Source organism: Cavia porcellus, unplaced genomic scaffold (genome assembly GCF_034190915.1).
Source record: "Cavia porcellus strain 051 isolate PalLab524CR breed Dunkin Hartley unplaced genomic scaffold, mCavPor4.1 scaffold_31, whole genome shotgun sequence".
Classification (NCBI taxonomy): Eukaryota; Metazoa; Chordata; class Mammalia; order Rodentia; family Caviidae; genus Cavia; species Cavia porcellus.
The window spans coordinates 562,297-577,484 of NW_026947514.1; the positions used below are offsets into that span (position 1 = coordinate 562,297).

The 15,188-nt window shown below is 54.3% G+C and overlaps 1 protein-coding gene across 2 annotated transcripts; it reads left to right on the forward strand.

The window, feature by feature from the left end:
- Positions 1–10,008: 10,008 nt before the first annotated feature.
- Nudt14 (nudix hydrolase 14) lies at positions 10,009–15,106 on the forward strand. 2 transcript variants are annotated; one of them, XM_063241246.1, is made up of 5 exons: positions 10,009–10,166; positions 12,598–12,641; positions 13,163–13,197; positions 13,342–13,579; positions 14,784–15,106. In XM_063241246.1, the coding sequence occupies exons 1-5, from the start codon at positions 10,086–10,088 to the stop codon at positions 15,019–15,021; spliced, it is 636 nt and encodes a 211-aa protein (XP_063097316.1). In that variant the 5' UTR covers positions 10,009–10,085; the 3' UTR covers positions 15,022–15,106. The 2 variants fall into 2 exon arrangements, with proteins under 2 accessions (XP_063097316.1, XP_063097315.1); XM_063241245.1 differs by having other exon boundaries at positions 10,011–10,166; positions 13,133–13,197.
- Positions 15,107–15,188: the final 82 nt, after the last annotated feature.

The following is a 15,188-nucleotide window of genomic DNA, read 5'->3' on the forward strand; positions in this document are numbered from 1 at the left end:
GTCTCCTTTCAGGGAGGCGACAGTAGGACTGGGCTCGCAAGATCGGAGGCGGGCGAGCTGGGGTGGGACGGGGGTGTCCCCGCAGGGCCCTTACCTCCATCCTGACCTTGCCAGGTGACTCCCGCTCCAGCTGCTCCCGCAGGCCAGGCCAATTCCTAGGTCATACCTGCCTGTGGCCACCCCAGCCCAGCACTCTGGCGGCCTCGGTTGCTAATAGCAGAATGCGGCCTGTGGAACCGGGTCGGGAGAATGGTGCGAAGCAACCGCGGCCACTAGGCGGCAGGGCAAGCTATCACAGCCGTGCCCTTTCTGTTTCGAACTCCTTAATCCCATCTCCCTGGCAGAGTCCTCCCTGGTGAGCAGCAAGAGTGACACAGGGCCTCACAAGACCCCAGTAGAGAATTTGATTACCAAGGATTTGCACGTGTGGGTGAAGCTGGCAGAGGACAGCCCGGGGCAACCCCGAAGTATAGCCAGACTGCCAAGGCTAGTGCTCGCCCAGCCCACAGCCATTATCCCTTGGTCTGGCTCTGGGCACCCTCCTCTGCCCTCGGAGCTCTGGCCTCATCTCCTATCGCCTGCCCTTCCTCCAGAGAATTCCCAAACCCCACTCAGCTCACAAAGGTCAAGATCGCCAGGAGTTGGGCCCCCCTGTGGCTGCTGTGAAGGGGCTCTGCTCAGACCTGGGCTGCCCCAGAGCCAAGGGAATGCTGCTGCCCGTCTCCTTTTTGAGGGCCCCCACGCTGTGGCCTGGACTTGCCTTGTTCCTCTTGTCTGTTTTCTATAGGACTGTGAGATGACGTGGGGTATGTGTGAGGGTGTCTCCGCCACCCGTGGGGATGGCGGCAGCTGGAAGCACTGCCTTCCCCTCTCCCATTTATGGATTCTGTGGTACCCTCAGTCAAGGGCCCTCAACTGGGAGGGACTGTCCCCATCCTTGTGCAGCTCAGGCGTTCCTGGGACCACGTCCCACACAGACCTGCTGGTGCCTATATGGCTAGCTGTGGTCCTGCATGGCAGTCATCGCTGTCACCTCCCAGCCCCATGTCCAAAGACACCCTGACCCCTTCCTGTGGCCCTTCTGGTGCCCTCATCAGGGCCCTGGCTGTCCAAGGAACTGTGCTGTCCTGGGGAGAGGGACTTTGTTCCTGGAGAAGCTCTGGCCACTGCTCTACACAAGGGTCAGCAATTGGCTGCAGGCCTCCTCCAGGAAGGCCCCACACCATACCCTAGCTTGGCAAGCCCGTGCTGCGACAGAGGTGGAAACTGATGCAGGGGAGGCTGGGCTGGACCTCTGCCCTGCCCAGACCCTGGGTGAGACTGCAAGGGTGTGGGGCTCACAGGGCCAACTCTGTGGGAGGTCTGCGTGAGTCACCCCCAGACACAGGCACAAATGCAGGAAACTGCCATTCTGCTTAACTATTTTCTCCCACAGAGGGAAAGTCGGTCACACGAAGGCATTGTTCCTGGCCAGTGCCTTTCCGGGTGGGCTCCTCTGTGTGCCGGCCTCATTGCCAGCTGAGCTGCTTCCCCTGGAGACCCAGGGGTACCCGGAGGTGGGGAATGTGAGTGGGTGTAGCCACCAGCCCAGCTGCCATCAGCAAATGCCCAGCAGGAGCCTGGGGCAAGGTTTTCTGGTTCAGCCTGGCAGGATCATCTCCACTAGTGGCCCATAGCTGCCCTGTGCCGGCCCCCAGCCTCAGCAAGGTCTGCAGACCTCAGCCCTGGCCTGGGAAGGGCCTGCCACAGCTGAGAACAGGGCTATCCATGACAGTGAGGGGCACACATCCCTTTCATGCCTTGCCTGCCTGGGCTTAGGCACTATTGTGCCCCACAGGGGGTTTGATCATAGTATAGAGTAACTGCCCTGCAATGACAGGTGCCAGGGCCCTGGGTAGCCCTATTGGGTAGCACAGCTGGCACTCCAGGCCTTAGCATAGTGCAGGATGGGTGAGTGAGCCAGGTGGATGGTTCCTCTCTCCCCACATGCAGGCTTCTGGGGGCCTGGGCAGGCCACCATGTTCATCCAGGCCTGGGTGGGGAGTGCTATATTCCATCCTCAGTGCCCAGGACAGGAAGAGGACCCAAGGAAGGAGACAGTGTGGCATAGGAGGGCAGAGGCCAGACTGCCTGTTACAAGCACCAGCCCACCTGAGATTCAGAAGCCGAGGGCGGGGGCAGAGAGCGAGCTGGCCCAACTCAGGGTCTCGAGTTCCTCCACAGCACACTGGGAAGGTGGTAATGGAGAAGCCCAGCATACTGCTCAGCTTCCCAGAGGGAGAGAGGAAGTCAGGGCTCCCGGGTCAGAGGTTCAGGCCTCCCACGGGAAGCCTTAGTGCTAGGGAGATGCTGCAGGCACAGTGAAGGCCCTGCCCTCCTGGGCAGCCTCCTCACTTCTAGCTTTCCTGCACACCGCTCTCCACTGCAGCCCATGACCAGGTCCAGTCCTGGTCCTCCTGGGGCCCAAGCTCACATCTTACTGTACAGTTCCCCCTTCCCTGTGCAGATACTTTCCACCTCCCTAAGTTTTAAATTATAGTAAAATACAAGTATCATAAAAAACTTACCATTTGAACTTTTCTGTTGTTGCTGCTATTCTTCTTTTGGGTTTTTTGAGATAAGGTCTTGCTGTGTAGTCCAGCTGAGCCTTAAACTCACTGTGTATCCCAAGCTGGCCTCGAACTCACAGCAGTCTTTCTGCCTCAGCCATCTTGAGTGCTGGGATTAGAGGAATGCACTACCATACTCAGCACAATCTGAACATTTTTAAAGTTTTGTTTTTAATTGAGAGTATTCCTGGTGGGGTGGTGCACATCTATAAATCCTGCACTCAGAAGGCTGAAACAAGAGGACTTTGAGGCCAGCCTGGTCTCATAAGAAGACTTTTGTCTCAAAAACCAAAAACATGGGGCTGGGAGTTTAGCTCAGCGGCATAAGTGCCTGCCTGGCAAGCACAAGGTCATGACTTCAATCCCTGGTTCAAAAATAAAAAAAGAAAAACATGACATTGAAAGAATGTGTCTGCATGGGAAAATGATAAGTCTTGAGAGGTCTACGAGAAAAAGCAAGGCTCCTCAGCCAGCGTCACCACTGCCAATCATTCTTGTGTTCTTTTATTACACTGAAATACACAAAACCAATGCCTGCCATCATGACTTTTCTTAAGTGAATATTCCATGGCACATTCCCATGGTCAAGCTATCAGCCGTGCCCTTCTCTGTGGTGTTCCCTGTCCCTGGAAACGTCCCTGTTATATGCTCCCAACCCGGGCACTGGGTCTGCACGCTCCCCATGGATCTGATTCCCTGGGACCTCCTCTTATGCTGCATCTTTGACATATTTTGAGTTAATTTTTTGTTTGGTACCTGTCAAAATCCAACTTCACTCTTCTGTGTGTGGATAGCCAGTGTTCCCCAGGAGGCCACAGGCCCTACAAATGAGCCCATGCCTCAGCCTCTGCAGAGGCCAGCCAATCTGTCCTTGTGAAGACCAGTAGCCTGGGCAGCACTGAAGTTTGCCCATATCCTTCACACTCAGCTCAGGTTGGATTCAGCCAAGTCTTCGCCCGGTGTACTAGGTGTCAGGATATCGTGTTCCCTAGGGTGTCTGTGTGTTTATGCTATCTCTGTCTCTGTCTCTGTCCCTTGATGGCCAAAGGACTGATAGTGATGGCCTCACCTCTCTTCCAAGTACTTGAGCCTCCTTCAGAAGTCTGTTTGGGAAAAAAAAAAATTCCAGTCATATGTAAAAGTAGACAAAAGCATCAAATCTTCCCTGCACCTCACTGCTCTCCACTCAGTACAACCCTGCTGTCTGCCCTAAAGATCCTAGATGTCACCTGCTTGGCCCTTCAGTCCCTCCCTCTCAAAGCTCAGCCAAGCAGTCACAGCCCGGGCAGCAGCAGAGAACACGCCCCCTGGACAGAACAGGTGTTACCCAGAGCCTAGAAGAGCCGAGTGAGTTGGTTCAATGGCATGTGCCTGTAATCCCAGCACTTGGGAGGCTGAGGCAGGAGGATCACCAGGAGTTCAAAGCCAGTCTGGGATACATAGTGAGTTCAAGGCCAATCTGAATTGCATAATGAATCCCTGTTTCAAAGAGGAAGAGGATGGAAGTGACTGCTGCGCAGTGACCCTGCCAGTGCTGGAGGGAAGGTTCTCCTTCTCCTACACTCAGCCCACTGCTGCCCTACCAGGGAGCCCGTGTCTTCCCTGCACCCCTGAAAAGCTCTGGCAGACAGACCGCAGGGCTCAAGCAGGAGCTGGGGGTCCACAGAGCCTTGTGGAGGGAGGAGTCTGCAGGTGGTTTTACCACAGACCTAGCCATCGAGACTCCAGCATGGCCTGGAGGAGGGGGTCCTAGGGCATCTGCCTCACTGCAGGCACATGGATTGCAGTTTGCCCCCTCAAAACCAAAATTGCTGAGCAGCACCTGCCAGATGCCGACATTGAGGGCATTGTGCCCCTAGTTACCTGGTCCCCCAGTCCCTGACTTTCCATCTTCCTGGGGTCTTCATGTTGGCAGTTCCCTGAGCCTGCTGTCTCTCCACTGGCAACCTGAGCCCTGGAGGAACCCAGCAGCCACTTCTGCTGTCTAGGCCACTGGACACCATCCAAGAGCATCCTCCAGCCAGTGCCAGCAGGGGCCTGCTCACCAGAACCCTCCAGTCCTTGCCCCACCTTGTACAGAGAAAGGGTGCCCTTCTGTATCCTTAGGCCCTCAGCATACCAGACACTGTCCTGAGCGTGGTGCTGCCTCCTGGGGTGTGCTTACTGGGTGTCCTGGTTCTTCGCCTATGGCTCTAGGACCTTGCATAGCGAAGGGGGACAGTGGGATGTGACTGTGAGACTGGAGATGCTCTGGGGACCTCCAGGGGCCTAAGTGTATCCCAGGTGTCCCGAGGAGGAGGCAGGGGGGTAGTGGAGAAGCCTAGGGGACAGAGCTGTAAGAGAACAGATACAACCATTGCTTTGAGGACAAGGAGCCGACACATCAGTCATGTGACACCCTGGAAGCCGAGGTGAAGGTGGCCGTCCCTTAGCTCCAGAGGGGACTGCTCCTGCTGACTCTTAGTGTGGGGTCCTGCCCTGCGGGATGGTGAGGCTTTAAGTGAGGGTCTGTGGAGCTCTGTCTTGTGGCCAGCAGCCACAGGAGACTGACAGGGAGTCCTCTGCCTTCCCATGTGCTGTCTCGGTCCCTGAACTCAACAGGGTCTTGAGCACCTCCTGGGCTCGGGCTACTAGGGTCCTCTCACCCCATCACTACTGGGTGACTAAGACACCCATGTGCATGGCCATTACTCTGAATGATGCAGAGTTCCTCAGACGGGTCTCCTGCTCCCCACCAGGCCCATGGTACCCCCTCAAGAAAGCTGCCTGGGCTTGTCCTGGTGGAACAAGCTGCTTCCCCTGACGGGAGGGAGACAGGCGCAGTAGAGCGCTGGTTTCTTCCAGATGCTGTTTTGGGGATTCCTGCTGGCAGACTCAGGTGTACAGAAGAGCAGGTGGCTGGAGCAGGGGTACCCAGCCCATGCACCCAGACCTCCTGTCCCCATCTCTGTCTGTGCGGCTGCTGTTGCCAAAAGCTGTAACTTGTTCTCATTATCCACAGAGCCACAGGCAGGAAAAAAGAGACCTCAGGAGTGGCCCCACATATAAAAGGAAGAGACCCACCTGCTGTTGGATGGAGTGGGGAGGAGTGGGCTGGGTGGTCTCTCTGGTCACTGGGTGACCAGGTCAAAGCTGGGAAGCACAGCTGCCTACAGTCACTGGGAGTCTGAATCGTGTGTCTCAACTTGTAATATCCCTGCCTGGAAGCTGCAGTAGCTCAGGACTTGGTTGTTTCTCCTTCTCCTTCTTCTTCTTCTTCCTCTTCCTCCTCTTCTTCTTTCTCCTCCTCCTTATTCTTCTTAATGGATTTTATTGCTATTAGTAATCTTGGTATACATAATGATCACATAAATCATAGGAAACTTGTATCTGTATATAACATTTTACTTCTTTTTCCCCCATTCCTCTCCCCTTCTTTCAGCCCTTCTTTTCCACTCCTTATTTACAACCTGTTTCCATTTTTCCTTCTATTCTCTTTTTTCTTCTCTCCCTTCCCTCACCCCTCTCCATTGTTACCCTTTCCACTTGAACATTTTTTTTCTACTTCCCAATATCTGTCATCCGTTGTGGCCCTTATTTATGCTTTTGGTTTCTTGCACAAGAAAAACAAGCAATATTTAAACATCTGTGTCTGATTGATTTCACTCAAAAGTATGGTCTCAAGGTGCATCCATTTACCTAAAGATGTCTCAGGTTTATCCTTCTTTATGGCAGAGTAGTATCCCACTGTACATAAACACCTTTCTTTTTTTTTTTCTTTTTTTGAGACAAATGACCAATGATGTTAAATACTTTTTCATGTATTTATTTGCTATTTGCACTTCTTCATCTGAGCTGTGTCCATTCATTTCAGATGCCCATTTTTGGACTGGGTCTTTAAATTTAGGGGGTCTGATTTTTTTTGAGTTCTTTATATATTCAGATATTAGTCCTTTGAGGAATAGCTGATAAATTTTTTTCCCATTCTGTGGGTTGTCTCTTCACTCTGTTGGTTATTTCTTTTGTTGTGCAAAAGCATTTTTATATGAAACCCCAGTTGTTCTTTGTAGTATTTCCTGTGCAATCAGGATTTTGTTCATAAAGTATTTGCCTATACCTATGTCTTCAAGAGTTTTACCTATTTTAGGGACTTTTGGGAAGACAGCAGAGCAGTAAGTAGCATAGAAAACAGCCTCTCTGACAGTCACCATCCAGATGCTGGACTCATGAGGAAGACAAGAAGAAAGTGGGTCCCCTGGACCTAGGAAGAATCTGAAGTACAAATTGAAGGCCACAGAGAGTAAAAAGAGAAACTTCAATGAAGAAGCAGTAGTTGGTGCCTTCACCCCGAGATGGCCTCACTGCATGAGAGGAGCTGTTTGAACCTGGAGACACGTGGTCATGGTGACGGTGCTGGCTGGTGACCCCAACCCCGAAGGCCTCTGCAGAGAGGTGCGGGAATGGAGGGAAGTGGCAGACATAGAGGACTGCACTGGCTGGCAGTGAGTGCAGAGGACTCAGTCCTCCTGCAGGGAGAGAGGGATTGGCTGGGAGCCATGCTGGCGTCAAGCCAGATAAGCCAGAACTGCTGCAGGCTTTCTCTAGCTGCTCCTGGCTGGGCAGACCCATGGCAATTGCTTGGCCTGCAGCAAGCCCAACGAGTCTGGCGTCAGAGCAGGCCTGCTGAGTTTATCCACTACTCTGCCGTAAAGCAACTGCTACCTTGCTGGAATAGAGTGGCACAGTTTGGGACTCTGTCTCCACAGGTTGTCTCCTAGTGAACCTAGAGAGAATCTTGGAAGTGGACTGTTTCTCTTTTTCCTGTTTTTCTATGTATTTTTCATATATCTATATATATTTTCATATATACTGGTTATATATGAATGTGAAAGTGGTTCCTAATCTCTTTGTGGGTGTGGCTCTGTCCTGTTCTTCCTTCTTCCCTTTTCCTTCAGTCTTTGGCACAGTTTCCCCAAGCTGATGTGATTCTCCTTTGTCCTCAACCTTATTTCTAATCTTTCTCTTCGTCCACTTTTCTATTTTCTCCTTAACCCATTTTAAATTTTATTTTATTTATTTATTTTTTGTCTTTTTGAGGCAGGGTCTCACTATGCAGTTCAGGCTGGCCTTGGGCTCACTTTGGCCAGGCTGGTCTTGAACTGGCGAACAATTCTCCTGCCTCAGCCTCTCAAATGCTGGGATTACAGGTGTGTGCCACCATGCCCAGCTCCATTTTAAATTTTAAATTGAAGGCAAAATTGACACATTACAGATTTATATATTGCATATAATTAACTGGTTTTCTTTTATATTTTGTTATATAATCAAAAAATCTAGGGCTGGGGATTTAGCTCAGCAGCATAAGCAACTGCCTGGCAAGTGTGAGATTATGACTTTGATGCCCAGTACTAAAAAAAAAGAAATTTATAAAAAAACTATTTCATATGGTTCAAAGTTGCAAATTAAGGGTTAGCTCAGTTTGTTGTTTTATATGCTGTGTTTGATGCTATTGGTATCCCTAGAGTCAATACTGACATAATTGTTCTAAAAAGCCATTGGTCCTGATAATCCATGACTGTTAACTAAGGGTCACAGAAAATACAGGTACAGTGGCACAGTACCAAAGAACCAGGGACAGGGACAAACAAGAGTTTTATCTATTTTATCTTCCAGCAGAGTAAGTGTTACTGTTTTCATATTTAATTTTAGTTTAGTGCATGGTGACAATTATGGGTACAGGTTTAACCTTTGGCACGTGGGGCTGGGGATTTAGATCAGTGGCATAAGCACCTACCAAGCAAGTGCAAGGTCATGAGTTTGATCCCCGATCCAAAAAAAAAATCTCTGACATGTGGAGAGCCAGTTTTCCCAGCACCCTTTATTTATTTTTATTTTAAAGAGATTAAAACCAAACCAAACAAAACAAATCGATATAAGACTTTAAAACAAGACAACAGGAAATTAACAATGGTTATCATAATACATCTTGTTATCTTCAAAATAGCTGTCCAGATCATGAGACATAATAAAACTAAAAAAAGTAGAATAAAACCAAACCAAACCAAACAATGAAGACGAGTCTTCAAAACAAAGTAATAGGAAATCAACCGTAGCTATCACATGCATCTTATGTTTTTTGTTTTGTTTGTTTTGGTACTAGGGATTAAACTCACGACCTCATATTTGCCAGGTGGCGTGCTTGTGCTGCTGAGCTAAACCCCTGGCCCATGCATCTTGTTAAATTAAAAATAGCTGCCCAGACCACCAGGCATAGGCATGTAAAATTAACCAAACAAGAGAACTAAATTGAAATTTCAGATGTGTGACCTCTAATTACTACTATGTCTGTGTCTCTTAAACTTGTTCTGGGTAGGCTGGAGGTCTGAGATTGTATTTTGCGCCTTTGTCTTGACATTTTTCTTGTGTTTCTCTGAATCAGCCCATTCTCATCACCATTTATTTATCTTTCTTCCACTGAAGGTGTTTGGCCCCTTTGTCAAAGATACCGTTGCTGAATGTGTTTGTAGTTGCTTCTGCATCTTCTATTCTGTTCTATTGAACAGGTCTGTTTGCTTTTGTTTTTTCCCAGTACCATACTGCTTTCATCACAATAACTTTTTATTATAGTTTTGAGTCTGAGATTGTGATGCCTCCTGCCTTGTTTTTGTTGTCCAGAATTGCTTTTGCTATTCTAGGTCTCTTCTGGTTCCAAAATGAATTTTAGGACTGTTTTCTTATAGAAGTATGCTATTGGTATTTTGTTTGGGATTGAATTAAACCCATATACAAGTTTTGGTAGTATGGCCATTTTCACTATATTGGTTCTGCTTATTCAAGACTTAGCTTCTGAACTGTAAATATATTAATACGTGACATGTAGCGCTGGGCCATGAGAAGTCTGGCAGCACTGTTTGGCAGGGGGATGTGGACTGAAGAAAGAGCCGGAGAACCCTGACACAGCCCAAGCCACTCTGGAGCCATCCTGAGGGCCCGGATTAGGCGGCCGCCGCTGCACTCGCAGCACTGACACCCGCAGGACTGCGTGGCTGAGCCGGCCACAGCAGACGGCAGGGACGCTCACCACGACCTTCGGATCACCAAGCTCCGCGCTGTGTTACAAAGCAGGAGTCACTCAAAGTCACGCACTGGCTCCCCAGGCCGCAGGCAGAACAGCAGCCCCGGGGACAGCGGCTGGGACGCAGGGCAGCTTCTCCGACTAGGGATCGCGGGCTCCTCCCCGCCGGGAGACCCGAGGGCCGCAGGGCACGGCCAACCTGCCGGGACGGGGGCCTGCACCACACCGCGCGCCGCGCCCCGCCCCGCCCCGCCCCGCCCCGCCCCGCCCCGCCGCCCCGGCCGTGCCCGGGGCCCGCCAGCGCGCACCTCTGCACCCCACCGAGTCCCAGCCCCACCTGCGCTCCGCCCTTCGATCACCACGCATGCCCGGGCCGCAGGCACGCATGCGCAGCCAGCTCCTCTCGGCCCACCCTCGCCGCTATGGAGCGCATCGAGGGCGCGGCTGTGGGCCCCTGCCCCAGCTCCATCTACCTGTGTCCGCTGCGCCTGCACTACCGCCAGGTGAGCGCTGGCCACGGCGCCGCCTCGGCCCGTGCCGCCTGGCTGCCCCGCGGACCCCGCCCCGCGAGGCCCCGCCCCTCCTGCGCTTTCCCCCGCCCCAGGGTTGCCCCACCCACCGCCCTCCCAGTCCCGGGTGCTCGCCGGGCACTCGGCCCTCCCCTGCAGGCCCTCCCCACCCTGGGCCCTCGCGCTCAGCTCCGATCCCTCCTCTGCACCCTGCTCGCAGGTTCCCAGACTCTGACCCGTGCGGGAGCGGGGTTGGAGGAGGCCATTCGGCCCCTCAGCGAGCATTGCTGGTGTCGGTTTTTTTCAGCCCAACCCTTCCCTCCTTTGCGTTTGGACTCATGGTTGATCTGGGGAATCCTAGGAGTGGTGGCCAGCCTGCTTAGACTTTGAGCCAGATGGTAGGGTAGAGAGAGGGGAGGCCGAAGAGGGCGCCTCTCAAGGAGGGACGCTCATGGGAAGCACCGTACCTACCCAGCGCAGGACAACCCGTGGACAACCTGGGGCCGCTGTGAAACAGCGGGACCAAGGCTCCTGTACTCAGTAGTGTGCACACAGTAGGCTCGCGAAAACACTTGTGCCTCCTCTTTGGCCGCCTTCCCCTACACCTGTCCCTTGTCCTGGCCCTCTACCTCATGCCACCTCACAGCCTACACAGTTGCTTCTCAAGGCCACTCGGGAGAACCCCCTTTCTGCATCTACAGCATGGCCCCTGAAACCCCAGGTTGGCTAGAGCCAAAGAGTTCTCTACCCTGGGAGAAACTCTTTGTTGCCTATCACCTCCAGGCCCCCAGTGGAGAGGCCCATATGCCTGCCTTCTCTGCTGCCATGCTTCTGTTGCCTACCGGTGGACAGGGTGCTGAGGGCCTGCAGGCCTGGGGGAGTGGAGGGTACCTAGCTGGGGGGGAGGGTTGGGGATGAGGTTCAATGCTGTTTTCCCTTTCCCTGGGCCAGGGCCAGGGCCTGGAAGCCGGTGATGTGGGCTGCCTTATTGTGGCTACCCTTCCTGTTGGTGGGCAGGTGGGCAGTGAGCAGGTGAGCTGGGCAGGGACCTGTGAGAGTGGGGCTGCTGCTCCCTCTGCCGCCCAGATGGCTTTGTGGCTGTGGTAGGAAGCCTGCTGGCGTATTTTCACTGACAGTGCTGATGACCACAGCTGTCCTGAGTGTGAATGTATGGTAAGGGGCCAGGGACACCAGACTGGACAGGGTTTGCCAGTGGGGCACAGCTGTACCCCTTGGCTGCTTGTGGTACATGGCCTGAGAGGTCTGGTCGTGGGCATGTGGAGCAAGTGCCCTGTGGCATTGAGCAGCACAGGGCAGGTGTACCTTGGCCTGACCCTGCTTCCCATGGCCTCTACAGGCCTCTAGACTGCTTCCTGTGCCTCTCACAAAGTTTTGATCTTGAGCTGAGAGGGTCCCTGAGATCTATCTGGGCGACCATGACCTGGGGCAGGCCCAGCCTACTCATATAGTATTCAAGGGCCTCCCCTGGAGTGGCCCAGTGGGTGGTGGCCCCCTGGGTGGCAAGACAGCAGGCAGGCCCAGGCTCGCCTTTCAGGGTGGTGCTGCAACGGCCTCTCAGAGCTTCTCAGACAGCTGGACCTGCAGGCCACTGCCCCCCACCGTAGAAACCAGGATGTCTCTGCTGCAGGCCAAACTCAGGCCAATCTCTGGGCCTTGCCCAACAGGCTCCTGCCTAGAGCCCCTTTCCCACTCAGTGTCACCTCCAGGAAGTCCTCAGGGGCCATTCATGAGTGGCAGCATGAGCCATGCTGACTGAGGATGAGTGACATGGTAGGATCCAGGTCCAGCGCCGTCTGCTGAGACCCCTGGGAGGAGTGGCCACCATCTCTGGCCCAGGTAGAGCCCATTTTGCTCAGTGCTGGCTCCTCCCACCTGGAGCCCTGTTGTTAACCTGGCTCCTCCAAGGGCCCAGCCCTGCCCCAGATCCTGATGTCGCTGAGTGTGGTTAGACACTGGGAATGTGACCACAGGAAGTGTAGGGACAGCCCGGTGAGGACCCTGGATTGGCAAACTCTGGTGCTGGGATCACTCAGGAGGCTGGCCGATCCTCCCTGCCTGTCTGTGTGCCTGGTCCAAGGGGCCATGTGTGCTTTCATGGTGAGCACTTGAACTTGGTTTTGTCTGCTTGGGACCCTTCCTTGTCTGTCCGTAAGGCTGTCACTGTGCTACTTCTCCCCATGCCCGCCATGGTCCTTCACATACTGGGTGACAGCTTGCATCTCTGTGCAGCCCTGTGGTCCTGGGTCCTTCCTGCCTTTTCCCAAGTTTTCCACATCCCCCTTGGGTGCACCTTGGCCTGCATGCCTAGCTCCTGAGGGGAGCCCCTGATGGGCAGCCGATCTGTCTGGGCTCTACCATGCTGGCAATGCTGGACCTTGCTGACTGCCACTTTTACTTCTTTCAGAATGGTGCCCAGAAGTCCTGGGACTTTATGAAGACACATGACAGGTGAGGGCCTACCCTGACTGCTGGGGCCCATGAGGACCCTGGGGCCTGAGGTGTGGGGACCCATTTCTTCCTTGTTTGTGCTCCTTCATGGTCTTTACTATTCCTTGTCTAGCCCAGTGCTGGTTTTCCTGTCACCTATATGTAGCCACCTGTTGCAGGTCAGAGGGGGCCAGGCAGTAGCTGCACTCCTCTGACAGTTGCTCCCTGTGAGGCTTGAGGGGCCAGCCTGGGGCACTTGCTCCTAGCATGGGGGTGCAGTTGTGGGTGCAGTTGTGGGTGGCAGGCCATCTGGGGCAAGTGCTTGTCAGTTACCTGGCCTCTGTTCCACCTACCTCTCCCCTCTGGAACACAGTAGGCCCATTTCCTAGCCTGGCTTTGTCCCTGGCTAGCTCTGGTCCTAGTTGGCCCCACCCTCCCTGAGTGAGGGCCTGACCTCCCTGGCTGGGGTGGGGAGCTGGGAATGGAGCCCCTGCTGAGCCCCCACCCCACAGTGTGGCCATCCTCCTGTTCAACTCTTCAAGGAAGAGCCTCGTGTTGGTGAGGCAGTTTCGGCCAGGTGAGGTCTGTGGGTGGGGTGTGGGGGGCCAAGGGTCTGAAAGCAAATGTGGGCAGGGGTCCAGGGGAAACAGGCCTGGTGAGGCATGTGGCCCCGAGCCAGTCACTGGGAGGTGACTGGCATATGGCCGTGTTCTCCATCCAGCTGTGTATGCAGGTGAGATAGAGCGCTGCTTCCCGGGGTCCCTGGTGGCCTTAGCCCAAGATGGCCCTCCGGAGCTGCTGCCAGCCCTGCCTGGCTCTGCAGGGGTGACAGTGGAACTGTGTAGTGGCCTCGTGGACCAGCCTGGCCTCTCGCTGGAGCAGGTGGCCTGCAAGGAGGCCTGGGAGGAGTGCGGCTACTGCCTGGCCCCCTCTGACCTGCGACGGGTGGCTACATATAGGTGAGAAATGGCCCGGGATGGGATAGGTTGGGTGGGACTGAGAACCCTGTTGATGCATGCAGGATACCCTGTTCCTTGGCTTTCATTGTGTCATGGAGGGCTGGAGATTTAGCTCAGCAGCATAAGCACCTGCCTGGCAAGCGTGAGGTTGTGAGTTCAATCCCCAGTACCCAAAAAAAAAAATTTTCTGGTCAATGTGGCATGGAAGGGTGCGTCTCAGCTGCCTCAGAAGGCCAGGAACCTGGTGCTGGGCTCCTCCTGGGCACACTTGCCTGTATCTCCACCCTGCAGCCTAGCATGCAAGCCTCGGCTCGGTGACAGCTGCTGCCGACAGATGCCTCCACTTCCTGTGGGATTAAGCACCGGGTGCTGGGGGTGGAGTGAGTCACATCGCTGTCCTCAGGAAAGGCATGGGGACAACCTAGCCTGGTCCCTGCCCCCACCAGGCCCAGGTGATCCCTTGGCCCCTGTGGGAGCCAATGACCAGGTCAACCCGCTGAGAAGAGGATGTTGGGGTGAAGCCATGCCCTGCCCTGGGGACACTGTAGTGGGACTCTGACCCCAATTGAGGTCTTCCAGGCCCACTGCTAGCCAAGCTGAGCACCAGGCTTTGCGACCTTGTCAAGACCAGAGCCACTCCCATTTTTGCTGGGCCAGGGGCTCTCTTCTGTCAGCCTCCCAGGGTCCCCCTGAAGGCAGGCTTTCTAGGGCCAACAGCTGGCTATGTGGAGGGCAAGGACTGGCCTGGGTTCTCTGCAGATTTCCTGATCACCCAGCTGGGTCCTGGCCTGAGAGGTGGGCCAGTTAGAGGGGCAGGCAGGGGCTGCTGGAGGAGGTGTCCAGGCACCTGGATGGGCAGCCCTGGCTGTAGGGTTCCCGAGCAGGGCTTCAAGCTGGGAGGGGTATCTGGGTGGGGGCACCTGCTCAGTGAGCACTTTGAAGAGAAGGCTGTAGTTGTGTAGAGATGGGCTGGGTAGAGGTCGGGCTGCTGTCTGTGCAGTCTCACAGGGAGACAAGTCCCAGAGTCCCAGATCTGTCAGTCACTCAGTGACATGGATCCCATCTGTGAAACCCTCCTGCCTCTGTGTACAATAGCTAATCACAGAAGACAAGCTTGGCATGCCTAGGTCCCCCTTACCCCGGGCTGGGCCTCACAGGGAGTGGAGGCCTCTGTGTGGCTCAGTGGGCCAATCTCACCCTACAGGTCTGGAGTGGGATTGACAGGCTCCAGCCAGACCATGTTCTACGCAGAGGTGACAGATGCCCAGCAGAGTGGGCCAGGTGGGGGCCTGGCAGAGGAGGGTGAACTCATCGAGGTTGTGCACCTGCCCCTGGATGGTGCACAGGCCTTTGCGGAAGACCCTGACATCCCCAAGACCCTCAGTGTTATCTTTGGCATCTCATGGTTCCTCAGCCAGGTGGCACCCAGTCTGGGTCTGTAATGAGTCTTAGGCTTCGGACTTCGATCTGGACTGAGGCTGATCCAGGCCTGGCCCTGCCCTATAGACCAATAAAGCTGAGTACTTAGCTGTTGGTCCCATGCTGAGCTCTGACCTGGGCAAATTGGAAGGGGAAGGGGAAGAAAGGGAAAGGGAGGGCTGACTATTGG